Here is a 16561-nt window from a genome sequence, read left to right as displayed (position 1 = left end):
ATGTATTTGGCTACGGTGTATGTAAACTTCCGACCTCAACTGTAAATGTGATATTTCTGTTTTATATTTTTTTATACATTTGCTAAAACCAGTTTTTGCTTTGAGGTTATGGGCTATTGTGTGTAGATTCATGAGGGGAAAAAACAATTTTAATCAATTTTAGAATAAGGCTGTGTCCCACCAAGACTCCAACATCCAAAATTGGATAATGAAACAATATTCATACTTCAAAGAATGTGGGAAATGGTCGGTGGGGACTTAAAAAACAATCATGTCATTCGTTACTATGTTGTGATGTCATTAATGGTCCATGTGGTCCTCTGTAGCTCAGCTGGTAGAGCACGGCGCTTGTAACGCCAAGGTAGTGGGTTCGATCCCCGGGACCACCCATACACAAAGAAAAATGTATGCACGCATGACTGTAAGTCGCTTTGGATAAAAGCGTCTGCTAAATGGCATATTATTATATTATTATTATTAAAGACGGTGGAACAACATAACTGTATCTCTGGGGGTGTACACTTCTCAGTTATGAGGTTTGCATTTAATTGTTGTATAAAACAAATGATTAAGTATAATTATACGTTTGTGAAGATGACAATGTGATTTTAGCATTCTAGAAGAGATTATAGTTTTCCATATTGATTTGTTCTCAGTCAGTGGCCATGCCCAGATGAGCACAAACATGATGGAACACCCCTTTTTACCCCGAGGGCATAAAAAGCCTTGGAAAAACAAATTCGCATTAGACCAGGAAGCGTGAAGCTGAAGCTACACAGCTTAAAATGGTTAGACCAAGAAGACCAGGAAGCCCCACGACTTAAAATGGTTGAATTTCTACCAGACCAGCAGATGTGAAGCGTGAGCTAAACGTTACAAAATGGTTAAACTCTACAGACCAGCCGACATGCAGCGCGAGCTGAATATGGCAAAATGGTGAAACTCTCAACCTCTATACGAGGTGAAGAAAAAGACAACGCACTAGACCTTATCATCTCAGTCTCCAGCTGGCATGTATAGTCGTCTGGAGAACTTTCACTAAAGACATGAGTTGGGAAGGACAATCCCTTTCAGACAACCATTGGTACATCTGAAGTATCTATACTAACGAACCACCGCATTTAACCATGACAAGGTGACGGGGAATATGGCAGAATACAAACAGAGTGGTCGTTCCCTCCGCAAGGCAGGCAAAACATCAATATCTAGACAAAGTGGAGTCGCATTTCAACGGCTCAGACACGAGACGTATGTGGCAGGGTTTACAGACAATCACGGACTACAATAGGAAAACCAGCCACGTCGCGGACACCGATGGCTTACTGCCAGACAAGCTTTGAGGATAACACAGTGCCACCGACGCGGCCAGCTACCAAGAACTGTGGGCTCTCCTTCTCCGTGGCCGACGTGAGTAAGACATTTAAACGTGTTAACCCTCGCAAGGCTGCTGGCCCAGACGGGATTCCTAGCCGCATCCTCAGAGCATGCGCTGAACAGCTGGCTGGTGTGTTTATGGACATATTCAATCTCTCCCTATTCCAGTCTGCTGTCCCCACATGCTTCTAGATGGCCACCATTGTTCCTGTACCCAAGAATGCAAAGGTAATTGAACTAAATGACTATCGCCCCGTAGCACTCACTTCTGTTATCATGAAGTGCTTTGAGAGACTAGTCAAGGATCATATCACCTCCACCTTACCTGTCACCCTAGACCCACTTCAATTTGCTTACCGCCCCAATAGGTCCACAGACGATGCAATCGCCATCACACTGCCCTACCCATCTGGACAAGAGGAATACCTACAGTTGAAGTCGGGAGTTTACATACACCTTAGCCAAATACATTTAAACTTTTTCACAATTCCTGACATTTAATCCTAGTAAAAAATTCCCTTTCTTAGGTCAGTTAGGATCAACACTTTTTATTTTAAGAATTTGAAAGGTCAAAATAATAGTATAGAGAATTATTTATTTCAGCTTTTATTTCTTTCATCACATTCCCAGTGGGTCAGAAGTTTACATACACTCAATTAGTATTTGGTAGCATTGCCTTTAAATTGTTTAACTTGGGTCAAACGTTTCAGGTAGCCTTCCACAAGCTTCCCACAATAAGTTGGGTGAATTTTGGCCCATTCCTCCTGACAGAGCTGGTGTAACTGAGTCAGGTTTGTAGGCCTCCTTGCTCGCACACGCTTTTTCAGTTCTGCCCACAAACTTTCTATAGGATTGAGGTCAGGGCTTTGTGATGGCCACTCCAATACCTTGACTTTGTTGTCCTTAAGCCATTTTGCCACAACTTTGGATGTATGCTTGGGGTCATTGTCCATTTGGAAGACCCATTTGCGACCAAGCTTTAACTACCTGACTGATGTCTTGAGATGTTGCTTCAATATATCCACATAATTTTCCTTCCTCATGATGCCATCTATTTTGTGAAGTGCACCAGTCCCTCCTGCAGCAAAGCACCCCCACAGCATGATGCTGCCACCCCCACAGCATGATGCTGCCACCCCCGTGCTTCACGGTTAGGATGGTGTTCTTCGGCTTGCAAGCTTGCCCCTTTTTCCTCCAAACATAACAATGGTAATTATGGCCAAACAGTTCTATTTTTGTTTCATCAGACCAGAGGACATTTCTCCAAAAAGCATGACCTTGTCCCCATATGCAGTTGCAAACCGTAGTCTGTCTTTTTTATGGCGGTTTTAGAGCAGTGGCTTCTTCCTTGCTGAGCGGCCTTTCAGGTTATGTCGGTATAGGACTTGTTTTACTGTGGTCTGCACAACGCATCACCGGGGGCAAACTACCTGCCCTCCAGGACACCTACAGCACCCATTGTCACAGGAAGGCCAAAAAGATAATCAAGGACAACTACCACCCGAGCCACTGCCTGTTCACCCCACTATCATCCAGAAGGTGAGGTCCGTACAGGTGCATCAAAACTGGGACCGAGAGACTGGAAAACAGCTTCTATCTCAAGGCCATCAGACTGTTAAACAGCCATCACTAGCACAGAGGTGCTGCTGCCTGCATACAGACTTGAAAATCACTGGCCACTTTAATAAATGGAACACTAGTCACTTTAATAATGCCACTTTAATAATGTTTACATATCTTGCATTACTCGTCTCATATGTATATACTGTATTAAAGACTATCGTAATAGTTTACATATCTTGCATTACCCATCTCATATGTATACACTGTATTCTATACTATCGATTGCATCTTAGCCTATGCCACTCTAACAATGACATTGCTCATCCATATATGTATATATTCTTATTACATTCCTTTACTTAGATTTGTGTGTATTAGATATTTGTTGTGGAACTGTTAGATATTACTGCGCTGTCGGAACTAGAAGCACAAGCATTTCGCTACACTCGCAATAACATCTGCTAACCAAGTGTATGTGACCAATACATTTGATTTGATATGTCACGTCACGACAGCTGTAACATAACAAAATATGGAAAAAGTCAAGGGGTCTGAATACTTGTGTGTATGTATGTGCAGCAGTGGGCCCCAGAGATGCGTCTATACAGGCCCTCCTTTGTGTGGACACATCCTGGCAGCCATCAACCACTGTCCCGCTGCATACCCTGAGAGAAAAGCAGCGTGCTGGCTGCGCGCGGTAGGCGGATGCCGACAGACTGGGGATCCGGCAGCCTCCTGCAGCTGTGGAAGATACTGGTCGTCCTGGGTTTCCCCACTTGCCACTGGAATTCACCTTCCTACAGTGAAGTAGTGCTGTTGGGGATTGCACACCCTCAGCGGCACTTTAAATAACTTCCTTTGCTTAGGTATCCACTTCTGACCTCGGTGAAGCCATCAACCGGAAACCGGACTACAGTCTGGCGGCGTTGGGGTGTCTGGTGACGGGGGCAGGAGTGAAAGCACCGGGAGCCCTTAATCAGACCCCTGCACGCCAGCGGCACAGGGCTATTATGGTCGCCAGCAGCTGGGACTTGAGTGGCAGCTGCTCTCAGCAGACCCCTGTGTGACTGAGCAGCCCTATTTAGGAGCCACACTGCTCACCCCAGCTGGGGAGAGGCCTAGAAAAGTTGGCCTAAAAATTGCCCACTCACTCCATCCTGGATAGGCTACTGCACCTTTCGGGAGTTCCACTCAGCGGTCAAAAAATGCTAAAGAAAATTATTCCCCTGAAACTGGCGACATGGAATATCAGAACTCTTTTGGACACTGAAGATAATAGCGATAGACCACATCAGACAACAGCTTTGATTGCTGCAGAACTCTACGACAATGACATTGCTGCCCAGAGTGAGACCAGGTTCCTGGATGAAGGTTCCCTGAAAGTGGAGGAGGAAGGCTACACCTTCTTCTGGAAAGGTTACCCTCCGGGTGGACAATATCAGCACGGTGTGGGACTGGCAACTAAAAACAGCCTTTTACCCAGCCTCGGAGGGCATAGCGGGATTTCTTATAAGCTTCCGGGTTAGAGTCCCGCTCCTTGAAAGCGGCAGCTCTACCCTTTAGCTCAGTGCGGATGTTGCCTGTAATCCATGGCTTCTGGTTGGGGTAGGTACGTACGGTCACTGTGGGGACGACGTCATCGATGCACTTATTGATGAAGCCAGTGACTGATGTGGTGTACTCCTCAATGCTATCTGAAGAATCCCGGAACATATTCCAGTCTGTGCTAGCAAAACAGTCCTGTAGCTTAGCATCTGCGTCATCTGACCACTTCCTTATTAACGGAGTCACTGGTGCTCCCTGCTTTAGTTTTTGCTTATAAGCAGGAATCAGGAGGATAGAGTTATGGTCAGATTTGCCAAATGGTGGGCGAGGGAGAGCTTTGTATGCGTCTCTGTGTGTGGAGTAAAGGTGGTCTAGAGTTTTTTTTCCTCTGGTTGCACATTTAACATGCTGGTAGAAATTAGGTATAACGGATTTAAGTTTCCCTGCATTAAAGTCCCCGGCCACTAGGAGCGCTGCCTCTGGATGAACGTTTTCCTGTCTGCTTATGGCCTTATACAGCTCATTGAGTGCAATCTTAGTGCCAGCATCGGTTTGTGGCGGTAGATAGACAGCTACAAAAAATATAGATGAAAATTCTCTTGGTAAATAGTGTGGTCTACAGCTTATCATGAGATACTCTACCTCAGGCGAGCAAAATCTCGAGACTTCCTTAGTATTAGATTTTATGCACCAGCTGTTGTTTACAAATATACACAGACCGCCACCCCTTGTCTTACCGGAGTCAGCCGTTCTATCCTGCCGATGTAGCGTATATCCCGCCAGCTGTATGTTGTCCATGTGAAAAATAAGATATTACAGTTTTTAATGTCCCGTTGGTAGGATAACCTTAGTCTTAGGTCATCCAATTTGTTCTCAAATGATTGAACATTGGCAAATAGGATTGATGTAAGAGGCAGTTTACTCGCTCGCCAGTCGGATCCTTACAAGGCACCCCGACCTACGTCCATGATATCTCTGTCTCTTTCTCATGCGAATGACGGGGATTTGGGCCTTGTCGGGTGTCTGTAGAATATCCTTCGCATCCGACTCGTTGAAGAAAAAATGTTTGTCCAATACGAGGTGAATAATCGCTGTCCTGATATCCAGAAGCTCTTTTTGGTCATAAGAGACGGTGGCAGAAACATTATGTACAGAATAAATTACAAACAATGCGAAAAAACACACATAATAGTACAATTGGTTAGAGGGCTGTAAAACGTCAGCCATCTTCTCCGGCGCCATCCAGTCGTTCACCAAATAATTCACTGTTAACTCAGAAGTGGAAGTCCTCATCGGATACGATGGACTATTGAAGAAGAAGTGTATATATGTTTATGATGGTATGTATAGACATTATGGACAGTATGCTGATAGAATATGTAGTATATCTGTAGAGTACATAGGATAGAATAGTATATGTACAGCAATAGTTGAATAGGATGGCCTTGACTAGAATACAGTTTTATACATGTGAAATGAGTAAAACAGTATGTAAACATTATTAAAGTGACCAGTGTTCCATTATTAGCCTACTGATCAACAACATTTGCATAGAAGCATCACTCCAGCATGTCACGCCTGTATGGAAGGACATCATACAGTGAGGGAAAAAATGATTTGATCCCCTGCTTATTTTGTACGTTTGCCCACTGACAAAGAAATGATCAGTCTATAATTTTAATGGTAGGTTTATTTGAACAGTGAGAGACAGAATAACAACAAATCATCACTGGGGCCAAGCTTCCTGCCATCCAGGACCTCTATACCAGGCGGTGTCAGAGGAAGGCCCTCAAAATGATCAAAGTCTCCAGCCACCCTAGTCATAGACTGTTCTCTCTGCTACCGCACGGCAAGCGGTACCGGAGTGTCAAGTCTAGGTCCAAAATACTTCTCAACAGCTTCTACCCTCAAGCCATAAGACTCCTGAACAGCTAATCATGGCTACCCAAACTATTTGCACTGCCCCCCCACCCCACCCCATCCCCCTCTTTTACGCTGCTGCTACTCTGTTAATTATTTATGCATAGTCACTTTAACTCTACCCACATGTACATATTACCTCAACTAGCCGGTGCCCCCGCACATTGACTCTGCACCGGTACCCCCCCTGTATATATAGCCTCCCTACTGTTATTTTATTTTACTTCTGCTCTTTTTTTCTCAACACTTTTTTGTTGTTTTATTTTACTTTTTTATTAAAAATAAATGCACTGTTGGTTAAGGGCTGTAAGTAAGCATTTCACTGTAATGTCTGCACCTGTTGTATTCGGCGCATGTGGCCAATAAAATTAGATTAGATTTGATTTGAACTAGGCACCATCCCTGGGGTGAAGCATGTTGGGGGCTGCATCATGCTGTGGGGATGTTTTTCAGCGGCAGGGACTGGGAGACTAGTCAGGATCGAGGGAAAGATGAGCGGAGCAAAGTACAGAGATCCTTGATGAAAACCTGCTCCAGAGCGCTCAGGACCTCAGACTGGGGTGAAGGTTCACCTTCCAACAGGACAACGACCCTAAGCACACAGCCAAGACAACGCAGGAGTGGCTTCAGGACAAGTCTCAATGTCCTTGAGTGGCCCAGCTAGAGCCCGGACTTGAACCCGATCGAACATCTCTGGAGAGACCTGAAAATAGCTGTGCAGTGACAATCCCCATCCAACCTGACAGAGCTTGAGAGGATCTGTAGAGAAGAATGGGAAATATACTCCCCAAATACAGGTGTGCCAAGCTTGTAGCGTCATACCCAAGAAGACTCAAGGCTGTAATCGCTGCCAAAGGTGCTTCAACAAAGTACTGAGTAAAGGGTCTAAATACTTATGTAAATGTGATATTTCTAAAAACCTGTTTTTCTTTGTCATTATGTGTAGATTGATGTGGGGGGAAAAACTGTTTAATCCATGTTAGAATAAGGCTGTAATGTAACAATGTGGAAAAAGTTAAGGGGTCTGAATGCTTTCCGAATGCACTCTATTTAATCAAGATATATTAGTGTTTGTTTTTTTTCATGTTTTTTTTTTGGTACAAATGTTAGAATTTTTCTTCCACTTTGACCTTTCATCCACCTCAATTCGTCTGGGCATGGACTCTACAAGGTGTCAAAAGCGTTCCACAGGGATACTGGCCCATGTTAACTCCAATGCTTCCCACAGTTGTGTCAAGTGGGCTGAATGTCGTTTGGGTGGTGGACCATTCTTGATAGACACAGGAAATTGTTGAGCATGGACAAACCCAGCAGTGTTGCAGTTCCTAACACAAACCAGTGCGCCTGGCACCTACTACCATACCCCATTTAAAGCACTTACATTTGTTGTCTTGCACATTCACCCTCTGAATGGCACACATACACAATCCATGTCTCAATTGACTCTAGGATTAAAAATCCTTCTTTTACCTGTCTCATCCTCTATACTGATTTGAGGTGGATTTAAAAAGTGACATCAATAAGGGATCATGGCTTTCACCTGGATTCACCTGGTCAGTCTATGTCATGGAAAGAAGCAGGTGTTCTTCATGTTTGGTATACTCAGTGTATGTCTATGGGGTATGTATTATGTAGGCACCGGAGCTGAGCCATAAGGGAGGCATCTACCATCCCACTATCAGGATCATATTAGGGGGGGCAATGTAGCCTACGTCCCCCCCCTACCCCCCACCTGTTTCTGAAATCACCTCTACCCACTAATGATCTTGTCATTTTTGCAGATCAATAGTAATGTATCAACATTTATAATTGACAAATTAGCTATGACTTATCCAAAATCAAATGGTTTTAACCGTTTTTAAGTTTTTATCGAGTGATCTTCACTTCTCGCTTCAGCCATGCAGTGCTCCTCGCAAAAGTGATTGCTGTCCTCGTTATGAAATGATTAACTTTACCCTTTATATCTAAAAATGACCATATACATTGATTGTTTTAAAGCAAAACTATTGCTGATGGTGAACCTGAACAATTAAAGTAAAATATATTGTAAGCCCTGTTCAGCAGGTATAGCCAGATTAGTTGTCTCAGGTAGCTTACTTTTATTCCGGTAAAAAAACAATTTTCAACAGTGCATAGATAACGATATCCTAGCAAATTACATAGGCTTTATTAGTTGAGAGACAACATAATATCACGCAAGCCATTTTAGCATTTGATTGCTGAAGGTGCCGAGCAAATGTGCAAGATCAGGAACAGGCCGCCTACCTTGCAGTGCGCAGTGTGACTAGGCTGCTGATATTGCCTGGGGTTGTTCGGCATTCAAAATTACTTGTAGATCAATGACTGTCAACACAGTTACATGTAGTTCGACACTGAAGGTATTTTCGGAAGGTAGAAAGAATGTTGAAAAAAAATTATTGTGAACTAGCGATTCGTGACTTTTGAATTTATTTTCTGACCGAAGCATGCTACATTTGGATCGATTTGGTGTCCACGGACCAATTTAGCCTGACGACTCACACTTAATTATTCCGCTGCTCTGTTGTTCGCTATATACATAGTCTGAGACTGCCATCATTGAAGTTGTTTGTGGTGACAAGGGGCGTTGTACAAAACAAAGTCATCAGCGATTGGATAGTCTAACCAATCAGATAATCACATTTTCTAACCGTCGCTTTACCCATGTGTGTTCGGCCTCTGGCCCAACCCATCGGTTTCTGGACCAATCAGATGGCCCTAATGTGTTTGCATTCAGTGACTGGTCGGGGTGGTACTCCGATCCAGATTCATTGCAGAGAAGATACTAACGTCCGTGGGTGTGGCTTGGCGTTTGGTCTGGGTAGCCAGGCAACAGACCAATACACTTGTATCTTAAACATTTGAATCGGGGACCGATTTTATTGTGAATCGTTACATCCCTATTATTGACTATCAACTTTTAGGGTCCCAGTCAGTCATATATTGACAATTTGTCTCCTGTGTTTTTCCCCCAACCTCCCTGACAGACAGCCATAGACATCTTGACCACAGTGGTCAGATACACCAAACCCCCGCTCTCTGAGATGCTGGTCTGCCAGGCCTTCCCTGTGGTGGCCCAGTGTACCCTCCGCGCGGATGACAACACCACCATGCAGGTACACACAAACAGACTGGGAAGGGCACAAAGATGTTAATCCCAACACTATTTTTTACACCAGTACACATATATATTTTTCTCCCCTGTATATATGCATTCATGGAAATTAAATGAACTCTAACCCCATCCTCTTCAGAACGGTGGTGAGTGTCTGCGGGCGTATGTGTCGGTGGCCCTGGAGCAGGTGGGCCAGTGGAGGGACACGGAGGGCCACAGTGGACTGTGGTACGTGATGCAGGTGGTCAGCCAGCTACTTGACCCCAGGACATCAGAGTTCACCGCTGCCTTCGTGGGCCGCCTGGTGTCCACGCTGATCGCCCGCGCCGGCACCGAGCTGGGAGAGCAGCTGGACCAGATCCTCAGAGCCATCCTCAGCAAGATGCAGCAGGCCGAGACGCTCAGTGTCATGCAGGTAGGACAAAACACCTCCGTCTGTCACTCTCTGGAACTGACCCCTCTAAATCTATCAGAGGAATTCTGTGTTTTCTGGGATGTTGAGGTGTCAACATGTCAAGCTTCCAGTATTCAATTGATACTAATCTGTTGTATAGCACCTTGCATCATGGTTATTCAGCAATTGCTATTTTTCCACCCATATAGACCCTGCTAACATCTGACTCCTCTCCCCAGTCTCTGACCATCTCTCTCTCCTCCTCTCCCCAATCTCTGACCATCTCTCTCCTCCTCTCCCCAGTCTCTGACCATCTCTCTCCTCCTCTCCTTAGTCTCTGATCATGGTGTTTGCCCACCTGGTCCACTCTCAGCTGGAGCCTTTGTTGGAGTTCCTGTGTAGTCTGCCGGGCCCCACAGGGAAACCGGCCCTGGAGTTTGTCATGGCTGAGTGGATGAGCCGACAGCACCTCTTCTACGGACAGTATGAGGGCAAAGTCAGGTGAGGGCTTAGGGCCGTGCCCTGGAGCATCCACTGTCCCCAAGATAGATGATAAAGTAGAATATGACTGTGTTGTCCTCCTGTTGAAGTGAAGGTGTGTTCCTCTCTGTACTCCCCTTTCCACCTTTATTACTAGGGATTTGAACCGTTAAACGCTAAGAATCTATTCATTATTTTGTCAGTTTATAACATTTGTGTTTCCCCTTCTCCTGTTGTCCCTGTGTAGTACGGTAGCCCTGTGTAAGCTTCTGCAGCACGGCCTCAACACCAACGACAAGCGTCTCCAGGACATCGTTGTCAAGGGCGAGGAGCTCTTCGGCTCTGACGATGGCATCCGCACACGCTCCAAGTCTGCCAAGAGTACGACCAATACAGACATCCTCTTTGTGATCAGCTGTTTATCTTAGCATTTACTAGAAATATAATATAAGAGAATAAACAAAAAAAGCTATACATTTGCCGAAGATAATTACATTGCCTATATGAATGAATGATCCATATAAGCACCCTCTTCCCCCATTCTCTGGCCTAGTGTATGATAAGGAATGCATTTGCTTCATTGTTAATGTTTTTGTTGGTGGTCTACTCTTTGATGGTATGCACATCTTAGTGTTGCTAAAGGTCTCGGTCTCTCTTTCTCCAGATCCAGAGAAGTGGACCAACATTCCGTTGCTAGTGAAGGTCTTTAAGTTGATTGTCAATGAGCTGTCGTCAGTGGTGGAGGCCAACGCAACCAGAGCTGCCGCAGCAGACTGGAGTCCAGGTGATGAGTCACTTCTATGTAACAGCCACACGTCAGTTTCTCTCTTTGGCCTTGAGGGGATAGTTCAGCCAAATTACAATATGATATACACTGAACAAAAATATAAACGCAACATGTAAAGTGTTGGTACCATGTTTCATGAGCTGAAATACAAGATCCCAGAAACGTTCCATACACACAAAAAACGTACTTCTCTCAAATTTTGTGCACAAATTTGTTTACATCCCTGTTAGTGAGCATTTCTCCTTTCCCAAGATAATCCATCCACCTGACAGGTGTGGCATATCAAGAAGCTGATTAAACAGCATGGTCATTAGACAGGTGCACCTTTATTTCTTATTTTTTATTTCACCTTTATTTAACCAGGTAAGCCAGTTGAGAACAAGTTCTCATTTACAACTGCGACCTGGCCAAGATAAAGCAAAGCAGTGCGATAAAAACAACAACAACAGAGTTACATATGGAATAAACAAAAACGTACAGTCAATGACACAAAAGAAAAAATATATACAGTGTGTGCAAATGTAGTAAGTTATGGAGGTAAGGCAATAAATAGGCCATAGTGCAAAATCATTTAGTATTAACACTGGAGTGATAGATGTGCAGAAGATGATGTGCAAATAGAGATACTGGGGTGCAAATGAGCAAAATAAATAACAATGTAAATAACAATATGGGGATGAGGTGGTTGGGTGGGCTAATTACAGATGGGCTGTGTACAGGTGCAGTGATCGGTAAGCTGCTCTGACAACTGATGCTTAAAGTTAATGAGGGAGATAAGTGTCTCCAGCTTCAGAGATTTTTGTAGTTCGTTCCAGTCATTTGCAGCAGAGAACTGGAAGGAATGGCAGCCAAAGGAGGTGTTGGCTTTGGGGATGACCAGTGAGATATACCTGCTGGAGCGCATACTACGGGTGGGTGTTGCTATGGTGACCAATGAGCTAAGATAAGGTAGGGATTTGCCTAGATGTAATTTATAGATTTCCAGGAGTCAGTGGGTTTGGCGACGAATATGTAGTGAGGGCCAGCCAACGAGAGCGTACAGGTCACAATGGTGGGTAGTATATGGGGCTTTGGTGACAAAACGGATGGCACTGTGATAGACTACATCCAATTTGCTGAGTTGAGTGTTGGAAGCTATTTTGTAAATGACATCGCCGAAGTCAAGGATCAGTAGGATAGTCCGTTTTTCGAGGGCATGTTTAGCAGCATGAGTGAAGGAGGCTTTGTTGCGAAACAGGAAGCCGATTCTAGATTTCACTTTGGATTGGAGATGCTTAATGTGAGTCTGGAAGGAGAGTTTACGGTCTAACCAGACACCTAGGTAGTTGTCCACATATTCTAAGTCAGACCCGCCGAGAGTAGTGATTCTAGTCGGGCAGGCGGGTGCAAGCAGCGTTCGATTGAAGAGCATGCATTTAGTTTTACTAGCGTTTAAGAGCAGTTGGAGGCCACGGAAGGAGTGTTGTATGGCATTGAAGCTCGTTTGGAGGTTTGTTAACACAGTGTCCAATGAAGGGCCAGATGTATACAAAATGGTGTCGTCTGCATAGAGGTGGATCTGAGAGTCACCAGCAGCAAGAGCGACATCATTGATATACACGGAAAATAGAGTCGGCCCGAGAACTGAACCCTGTGGCAACCCCATAGAGACTGCCATAGGTCCAGACAACAGGCCCTCAGATTTGACACATTGAACTCTATCTGAAAAGTAGTTGGTGAACCAGGCGAGGCAGTCAGTTGAGAAATTTAGTCTGCCAATAAGTGATTGACAGAGTAAAAATCCTTGGCCAGGTCGATGAAGACGGCTGCACAGTGCTGTCTTATCAATCGCGGTTATTATATCGTTTAGGACCTTGAGCGTGGCTGAGGTGCACCCATGACCAGCTTGGAAACCAGATTGCATAGCGGAGAAGGTACGGTGGGATTCGAAGTGGTCAGTGATCTGTTTGTTAACTTGGCTGGGGACAATAAAATGCTACTCGAAAATATGCAATTTTGTCACAATACAATGCCACAGATGTCTCAAGTTTTGAGGGAGCGTGCAATTGGCATGCTGACTGCAGGAATGTCCACCAGAGCTGTTGCCAGATAATTGAATGTTCATTTCTCTACCATAAGCTGCCTCCAACGTCATTTTAGAGAATTTGGCAGTACGTCCAACTGGCCATACAACCGCAGACCACGTGTAACCACGCCAGCCCAGGACCTCCACATCAGTCTTCTTCACTTGCATGATCGTCTGAGACCAGCCAACCGGACAGCTGATGAAACTGTGGGTTTGCACAACCGAGGAAGTTCTGCACAGACTGTCAGAAACCGTCTCAGGGAAGCTCATCTGTGTGCTCGTCGTCCTCACCAGGGTCTTGACCTGACTGCAGTTCGGCATCGTAACCGACTTCAGTGGGCAAATGCTCACCTTCGATGGCCACTGGCACGCTGGAGAAGTGTGCACTTCACTGATGAATCCCGGTTTCAACTGTACCGGGCAGATGGCAGACAGCGTGTATGGCGTCGTGTGGACGAGCGGTTTGCTGATGTCAACGTTGTGAACAGAGTGCCCCATGGTGGAGGTGGGGTTATGGTATGGGCAGGTATAAGCTACGGACAACAAACACAATTGCATTTTATCGATGGCAATTTGAATGCACAGAGATACCGTGACGAGATCCTGAGGCCCACTGTCGTGCCATTCATCCGGCGCCATCACCTCATGTGAACTAGCCGGTGCCCACCTCAACTAGCCGGTGCCCCCGCACATTGACTCTGCACCGGTACCCCCCTGTATATATAGCCTCCCTACTGTTATTTTATTTTTTACTTTTTTTGTTAAAAAGAAATGCACTGTTGGTTAATAATAATAATATAATATAATATGCCATTTAGCAGACGCTTTTATCCAAAGCGACTTACAGTCATGCGTGCATACATTTTTTTTTTTGTGTATGGGTGGTCCCGGGGATCGAACCCACTACCTTGGCGTTACAAGCGCCGTGCTCTACCAGCTGAGCTACAGAGGACCACCGCTGTAAGTAAGCATTTCACTGTAATGTCTGCACCTGTTGTATTCGGCGCGTGTGGCCAATAAAATTTGATTTGATTTGATTTCAGCATGATAATGCACGGCCCCATGTCGCAAGGATCTGTACACAATTCCTGGAAGCTAAAAATGTCCATGTTCTTCCATGGCCTGCATACTCACCAGACATGTCACCCATTGAGCATGTTTGGGATACTCTGGATCAATGTGTACGACAGCGTGTTCCAGTTCCCACCAAATATCCAGCAACTTCGCACAGCCGTTGAAGAGGAGTGGGACAACATTCCACAGGCCACAATCAACAGCCTGATCAACTCTACGTGAAGGAGATGTCGCGCTGCATGAGGCAAATGGTGGTCACACTAGATACTGACTGGTTTTCTGATCCACGCCCTAACCTTTTTTTTAAGGTATCTGTGACCAACAGATGCATATCTGTATTCCCAGTCATGTGAAATCCATAGATTTAGGGCCTAAATAATTTATTTCAATTGATTGATTTCCTTATATGAACTGTAACTCAGTAAAATCTTTGAAATTGTTGCATGTTGCGTTTATATTTTTGTTTAGTGTATTTATTTCCTTACCTAGAGTTGAAAGCAGTTTTGAAAGCTGTGTCAGACTCATGTCTTTATTTGGCCGGAAAATACCCTCCTGTCTCTTAATCGTATGACCTTGGTGTTGTCTGTTGAAAATGTAGTCTGATACCTATATATGTGTGTTTTGGTATTATGAAAGCAAGTGGGCCCCATTGTAGCTAATCCCAAAGTGTTTGGTTGTGTTACTGCAGATTCAGTAGGAATGTGGGAGGACCAGGAGGCAGAGGAGGAAGAGGAGGATGACGATGAGGAGGATGAAGGGCTGGCCGGGCAGCTTCTCTCTGACCTCATTGCTTCCAACAAATATGGTGAGAAGTTCCCTTCCAGATGTCTACTCAATCAGTGCACTAGGCAGGCAGACATTTTGGTTTTGGAGCACTATTTGCAGTGTTTCACAGGTATGAAATTGTATTTTTTATTTTATCAGATGAAGACTACTATGAGGATGATGAGGAGGAGGATCCAGATGCCTTGAAGGACCCCATATATCAGATAGACCTCCAGGTAATGCTTTGCTAATCTGCTCATTTAGATTTAGTTCACACAAACATGACTAGTTAGGGTGAATGTGGTTGTGGTCCAACTATGCTCTTTTATTTGTCCTTGAGGAAATTGATCAAGTTGAATTGAACAGATTTCAATGGTCTGTGATGTTTGGGTTGTATTTTAATGTCTTAACTTCACTTTAAATAAACGTTGTTGTGCTGTGTGTTCTAGGCCTACCTGACAGATTTCCTGACCCAGTTTGCCCAGTCTCCGTGCTACAGCATGTTCTCTGGCCACCTCAACGACGCTGAGAGGAGAGTCCTGCAGTCTATCAGCATCTAAACCTCGCCCCATCATCCCCTTCCCTACATCAACCCTACCATAACTCTCTCGTCCAATCCCTCACACTCACCAACCAATTACCCACCCCTGAGTGTGGGAAAGGCTCTGATTGGCCAGGTGGTTGTTGACACTTTACCTTAATCTCCAACAGAGGAACATGGATGGATGGGGAGAAGAGACAGACATGCACTTACCCATGTCTCTCTTCTGACTGAAAGGAGGACCAGGAAAATACTGCTGACTTGTGGAGGGATGTGAAGGAGGAGATTGGATAGAGGGGGGGTGAGGGACACCCAGGTTTGTTCCCAGAGAGGACTGGTAGACAGTTGTGGAGTGACCTCCTTAGTGTCTCCTCACTCCTCTGCTCTTTTGGACTTGTCGGGGACGTTGGGATGTGAGAGGGGTTGATGTTTTACAATGGGAGAGGCAGGCAGGGCAACTATGATATATGAACTCTGTCTTTATTGTGTCCCATTTGTAACTCAACCCACTTATTTTTGTGCGTCTGTAAAGAAAAAAAAAAAAAAAAAAGGCAGAAGAGACTACATGATGACGGAAAGACAAAGAGAAACATATATTTGAGACTGAGTAAGAAACATTGGCAGCCTTATTTTCAGAAACCATTGACTTTTCTGATTGGGATGAAAACCTTGAGGACTCCCAGTCCTGACTGGGGTCTGGGTGGGTATGAGGGTTCACACTGTTGCCATGGTAACCCACAGCCTTGTCATTTCCTTGTACCCACTGGAGTTGGGATGAAGTGTCTAAATAAAAGTCCCAACAGGACACCATTTTCAGATTCCATTGTTATTTGGTCACTTTCCCAGGGAGTGAAAAATGTGAGTACATAGTATGTGTTGGCAGTCACAGTGAGTGCCTCTTCTGAAATGTGACTTACATT

The 16561-nt window shown here is 44.8% G+C and overlaps 1 protein-coding gene across 1 annotated transcript in view; it reads left to right on the top strand.

The window, feature by feature from the left end:
* LOC121578379 (importin-9) overlaps positions 1 to 16459 on the top strand; it is a 28017-nt gene extending 11558 nt beyond the window's left edge. Inside the window, exons 15-22 of the mRNA XM_041892733.2 lie at positions 9408 to 9536; positions 9675 to 9950; positions 10264 to 10430; positions 10657 to 10790; positions 11074 to 11193; positions 15024 to 15140; positions 15260 to 15336; positions 15550 to 16459. Of these exons, the coding sequence (XP_041748667.1) occupies positions 9408 to 9536; positions 9675 to 9950; positions 10264 to 10430; positions 10657 to 10790; positions 11074 to 11193; positions 15024 to 15140; positions 15260 to 15336; positions 15550 to 15660 (1131 nt within the window). The 3' untranslated portion in view covers positions 15661 to 16459. The remainder of the gene's footprint in view (positions 1 to 9407; positions 9537 to 9674; positions 9951 to 10263; positions 10431 to 10656; positions 10791 to 11073; positions 11194 to 15023; positions 15141 to 15259; positions 15337 to 15549) is intronic.
* Positions 16460 to 16561: the final 102 nt, after the last annotated feature.

Source organism: Coregonus clupeaformis, chromosome 12 (genome assembly GCF_020615455.1).
Source record: "Coregonus clupeaformis isolate EN_2021a chromosome 12, ASM2061545v1, whole genome shotgun sequence".
NCBI classification, from domain to species: domain Eukaryota; kingdom Metazoa; phylum Chordata; class Actinopteri; order Salmoniformes; family Salmonidae; genus Coregonus; species Coregonus clupeaformis.
The sequence above is the reverse complement of the archived record's forward strand: the minus strand, read 5'-3'. Positions and strand labels throughout refer to the sequence as shown.